Consider the following 6,000-nt stretch of genomic DNA (forward strand, 5'->3'; position numbering starts at 1 on the left):
TAACGTAATTTATTATTATGGAAGGTCAAATTAGGTGATAAAGAAGTGGATATTAGCAAAGATTTCAGACTTTATATCACAACGAAGTTACCAAATCCTTTTTACACTCCAGAAATATTTGCTCACGCATCTATAATTGATTTTACTGTTACAATGAAAGGTATATATTCTATTATTTAAGTAGTATTTATAAATATATTTATAAATACATCTTTTTATTATAATTTTATTTAATTTACATTATACCTTATTTTAACAGGTTTAGAGGATCAATTGTTAGGAAGGGTCATTTTAACAGAGAAGAAAGAGTTGGAGACAGAAAAAACGCAATTGATTGCTGATGTAGCTGCGAATAATAGAAAAATTAAAGAACTAGAAACGAATCTTCTACACAAATTGGGAACTGTACAAGTATGTATATCATTCTCTTTGTAGCGCTAATTAAATGACTCTGAAATAAGTGCAATTAATAATATCTTTTCTATGCTATTTTTTATTCTTTCAAGGGTCCTTTAATCGAAGATGTTGAATTAATGTCGGTTTTGAATATCACGAAACAAACAGCGGCGGAGATAAATAGAAAACTGAGCGTCGCAAAAGATACAGAGCTAAAAATCGATGCAGCACGTGAAGAATTTCGACCGGTTGCAACACGTGGTAGCGTTTTGTACTTCTTGATATGTGACATGCCACATGTCAATTGCATGTACCAAACGTCTCTCGTTCAATTCTTAGAACGATTTGATATCTCAATGGCTAGGTAAATATACACAGATAATTTCTGTGTAACGCTAGCGGTTTGTATTGTGCCACGACAGATATTCCTAAAGTCGTAAATACGAATCCTATCCTGTTGAGTAATGTATATTAAATCGTGATTTTTGTCCAGGTCCGAGAAGAGTCCAGTTAATCAAAGAAGAATAAATCATATCATTGAATATTTGACTTACGATATTTTTAAGTACGAATCACGCGGACTTTACGAAATACATAAATATATGTTTATTTTGTTGATGACATTGAAAATTGATCTGCAACGCAACAACATCATGCACGAGGAGTTTCAGTATCTTATTAAAGGCGGCACAGCGCTGGATTTAAAAGCAATCGAGCCAAAACCTTGCAGGTGGATCACAGATGTAACGTGGCTTAATCTAGTTGCGCTGTCGTCATTAAGACAATTTCAATATATCGTGGCTCAAGTACCCGCTTCTGAGAAAGTTTGGAAACATTGGTTCGACAAAGATGCACCAGAGGAGGAAGTTATACCAGATGGTTATAACACGTTGGATACATTCCGGCGATTGCTCTTGATAAGGTAATCTCTTCCAGTAAGATAATCTTCATGACGTTAAAAATTCAGAATTGACATATAACACAAGAAATTTAATATTTTGTATGTAAAATACGAAATACAAATGAAATATATTCTGGGAAATTTTTGAGCATCTCTAATAAAAAGTACAAGACACATACTTTTACAAAATGTGATTAACTCTGAACTACAATTATACTGAGACAAAAAATTTTTATTTAATTAAATTAATTGTTTATTTAACTAAATCAATTTAGTTGTCTTTATTTCTTTTTCGTTGGAGAATGTATGTATTTAAATTAAATATAATATGTTTGACTTAAATATATACATTCTTTGTTAAAAGAAATAAAGACTAAATAAATTTAGTCAAATGAACAATTTTTTTGTTAGAGTACGAAAATTACACCTAAGTTTTATAGCATCCTGTTTGAAGTACAAATGAATTTCCGTCTTACAGCGATTATAATAAAATAGGATTTAAAGTTTTTTCACCTACAATTTATAGTATCAATTGTACAATAGTTCACAAATTTTTTGTTTCGGATCTAAATGACATTGCTATAATTAAAGATTATGTATACAAAATACAATTTATGCGATTTATAAGATGTATAAATAAATAATCCATTTTTTACAAAATTTAATATTTATTGTCAAAATATATCGACACAGTTTAATCATCAGAAAGTAATCTTTATTATTTTCTAATACTTTCCTTAACCTTTCAGGCAAATTATAGATTCAAGTTTGGTAGAAAGACTGGTCTTTACATGCAATAAAATAATATGTGAAATATGTAAAATAATATGTTTGCAGAGCTTGGTGTATGGATAGAACGCTGTCGCAGTCAAGGAAATATATAGCATCTTCCTTAGGAGCAAAATATGCAGAGTCTGTGATTACACTTTTCGATGTAATGCATAGTGAGTCAAGACCAAACACACCAATGATCTGTTTCTTAAGCATGGGATCGGATCCCACGCCTAACATCGAGCAGCTCGCAAAGAAAATGGAAATCGTTTGTAGAAGCATATCGATGGGACAGGGTCAAGAAGTTCATGCTCGTCGACTGCTTAGTAGCGCAAAAACTGAAGTATATTATAGAGAGGAAACGCTTCTTCTTTGGTGTTGCAAAGAAGTTATTAATTTAAGCCATTTACAGGGTTTCTGGGCATTATGCCAGAATTGTCATTTAGGCTTGGAGTATATGGCGGAATTGGTAAACTTTCTTTTAGAAATGGAAGCGCCGCATCCAGACTTTCGCGTATGGATCACGACGGAACCGCACAAAAATTTTCCTGTTTCCTTATTGCAGATGTCTATAAAATATACATACGAACCACCGCAAGGCATCTATTTCTATTTACTTAAATAAAGATCCCATATAGCAAGCTAACGTCATTTGTCATCATTTTGATGTTAAAATGACATTTATGACGATATTTTGACGTCAAAATAATGACAATAACATCTGCTTCCTACCAGGGATATATTTCTATGTAAGGAAGTAAGAGTAGCATAATCAAGGTGTGATTTCCACGTTAGGAATACGCGCGAGTTTATTGTCGACGTACAGTAGTATGAATCAAGAAATATTGGACCAGTGTGACGCTACGCAATATATACCTCTGATATACACCGTGTCATTCCTGCATACCGTTGTTCAGGAAAGACGGAAGTTTGGTCCCTTGGGATGGAACATACCTTACGAATTTAATTCGGCGGACTGGCTGGCATCTTGTACGTTCATGAATAATCATTTGAATGACTACGATCCGAAACGTGGTATAAATTGGCAAAGCGTGCGGTAAATGAAGAAATTTATATTATATCAGTTCCCAAGCAAAACAGCAGGTTATGATAACGTCAAACTAACGTTAAAATGATGTGATTGATGTGACTGATATGGATCGTGTGATTGATTAAAAAATTATTTTTAATAATCAAGAGTTCTTTTGACGCCATTCGATCATCATAACTTTTTGTTCTGCTTGAGCTTTCTTTTTCTTTCTCTTAGAGACTAATTCGCTCTATATATTTGCATTTTTAGTTACATGATAGGCGAAGTGCAATATGGTGGACGTATTACAGACGACTACGATAAGAGATTATTAAATACCTTCGCAAAAGTGTGGTTTACAGAAGCGCTTTTCGCGGAAGGTTTCGTTTTCTACAAAGGTTATCCGCTTTTAGTATTAAAGCAAGTAAGCGACTATCTGAAGGCGATAGATGCCATGAGTCCTGTGGATCCGCCACAAGTGTATGGCTTACATCCAAATGCAGACATTACGTAAGACATTGTCGCAAGAATTATAGATATGTAAGAAGACAGTTATGTAAAATAATTGAAAAATTATGTTTATCGTAGATACCAGTGTAACACCACGCAAACTGTGTTAGATACAATAATATCCGTACAACCGAAAGAAGCGGGTGTCGTTGGTGTAGAATCTCGAGAAGTAATTGTTACAAGGCAGGCGAAGGAAATGCTAGAAAAAGTACCGGGACTGTACGACATGTTTGAAGTTAAAGAAAGGTCTATTGATTATCTGTTATCCTTTAATTATTTCAATTATTAATTATTTCAAATAAATAAAGAAGGAATCAATACAGTAGAGACTAGATTATAAGATGTTAGTTATTATCAAATTGACGATCAATTTAATTATGATATTATTTTAGCTTCAATATTTATGGTTGCGTTTCAAATCCGATAATAAGTAGCAATTATAATTTATACGTATGCTCTTAGTACCGAAACACTATTGTGTCTCCTGATTTAAAAGATATATAAAATTTATATATAAAAGTGCAATACTATTAGACAATTAAATATAAACTAGGTCAATGATCGAGCCTTTTATAGTTGAAGCATATTACACACAATAAAACAGTATAAGAATTGATTTATACATCAATTTCGAAATGCATATATACGTTTTGAAACCACCGATCCTTCTTCAGTTAATTAAATACTAATATAATAACGATTTACATGACTACGGTGAGCAGTTGACAATGGACGTAAAGCACAGTTGACTGTCACAACGTATATATATGCATTTCAAAATTGATGTATAAATCGATTCTTATATTGTTTCATTGTGTATAATATGCTTCGACTGTAAAAGGCTCGATCATTGACCTAGTTTATTTTTAATTGTTTTCACGTAATACGAGCGTCTTCATATATTTTATTATTAGACATTAAGATTTAGCCTCGACCGTAGATCTTTTCCTTATTTATTCGATTTATTTATGTAGTGGTTTAAATTAATTTATTATTATTAATTATTTTTTATAGTCTCCTTTTAATAAAAATTATTAATAAGAAAAAAATAAGTGCTTTAACCATCATAGATTGCATGCAATGGATCATACCGCCCCAATGAACATTTTTTTAAAACAAGAGATCGACAGGATACAGGTGGTTATAAAATTAGTACGCGTTATGCTCAAAGATCTTTTGTTGGCCATAGAAGGCATAATTATAATGAGCGAGGTAATTTTCTTAGGCTCTCCCTTATAATTACAATCATTATATAAAGTGCAGTAAGTTGAATAAATATGAATATATTTTCAGGAATTGCGAGACGCCCTCGACAATATATACGACGCTAGGATACCGAAGACCTGGAAGGCTCGATCGTGGGAGTCTGCTTCTTTGGGATTCTGGTTTATGGAACTGTTGGAAAGGAACCAACAGTTTTCGACTTGGCTGCAGAGCGGGAGACCGTCAAAGTTCTGGATAACTGGCTTCTTCAATCCACAAGGTATTTAATATACATATTTTTGTGTTGAACGAGTTCTTTAGAACAGTCAATGGTATCCTTTTAAAATTATCGCAGGAACCAATTTGTTAATTTCTTATTCTTGTTTTTGGCTAGTAAAGATTATTTTGATATTATTTGTATTATTAAAATTATTTATGTTATATTCATATATTTTCAATATAATTTTATACTGCATATTTAATATAAAAAAGATAAAAATTAAAATAATTAGCGGAACCAAAATGACATCATAAGCGATTCTAGTAGTTAATGAGGCTCGACTAACTTAAAAATGGTATTTATAGGATTTTTAACGGCGATGAAACAAGAAATAACGCGGGCGCATAAATGGGCTTTAGATAATGTTATGCTTCATAATGAAGTTTTAAGTAAAATACCGGAAGAGATCAAGGCACCACCACCAGTATGCAATGATAATTACACAACATATACAAAAATTACTTTGGGATAATTAATTATATGATTAATTATATGATGCTCACGAAATAGGAAGGTGTTTATGTCTATGGCCTATTTCTCGAGGGTGCCGGCTGGGACCGAAGAAATGTCCGTTTGTGTGAATCGGCAAATAAAGTCCTTTACGTATTAATGCCGGTAGTACATATCTTCGCTTTACATAATGCAGACAAGATTCCTCTCCCAAATAAAGGCCTGAAATTATATCAGGTAAGTATAACACGAATTTCAATTTAATTATAATAATTAATTTAATGTAAATTATAATTATTGTAATTAGAAAGATATTATATTATAATTTAAAATGAAGTATAAAATACACAGTGCGATATATATATAGATTATGTATACAGGGTGTTTCCAAATTAAATGGCAAAACTTCGGGAGCGTGTAGAGGAGTAAAAAACTAAGAAAAAAAGTCCTATAGACATA

At 32.1% G+C, this 6,000-nt stretch overlaps 1 protein-coding gene across 1 annotated transcript in view; it reads left to right on the plus strand.

The window, feature by feature from the left end:
• The window catches only part of kl-3 (dynein heavy chain 8, axonemal kl-3), a 32,485-nt gene that overhangs the window by 21,154 nt on the left and 5,331 nt on the right, over positions 1-6,000 (plus strand). Inside the window, exons 52-64 of the mRNA XM_018461034.1 lie at positions 25-160; positions 260-411; positions 507-760; positions 890-1,318; positions 2,135-2,411; positions 2,481-2,667; positions 2,864-3,125; positions 3,369-3,608; positions 3,687-3,854; positions 4,679-4,820; positions 4,902-5,091; positions 5,397-5,515; positions 5,602-5,778. Coding sequence (XP_018316536.1) covers positions 25-160; positions 260-411; positions 507-760; positions 890-1,318; positions 2,135-2,411; positions 2,481-2,667; positions 2,864-3,125; positions 3,369-3,608; positions 3,687-3,854; positions 4,679-4,820; positions 4,902-5,091; positions 5,397-5,515; positions 5,602-5,778 — 2,733 coding nt within the window. The remainder of the gene's footprint in view (positions 1-24; positions 161-259; positions 412-506; positions 761-889; positions 1,319-2,134; positions 2,412-2,480; positions 2,668-2,863; positions 3,126-3,368; positions 3,609-3,686; positions 3,855-4,678; positions 4,821-4,901; positions 5,092-5,396; positions 5,516-5,601; positions 5,779-6,000) is intronic.

Source organism: Mycetomoellerius zeteki, unplaced genomic scaffold, assembly GCF_001594055.1.
Source record: "Mycetomoellerius zeteki isolate Tzet28-1 unplaced genomic scaffold, Tzet1.0 scaffold98, whole genome shotgun sequence".
NCBI lineage: Eukaryota > Metazoa > Arthropoda > Insecta > Hymenoptera > Formicidae > Mycetomoellerius > Mycetomoellerius zeteki.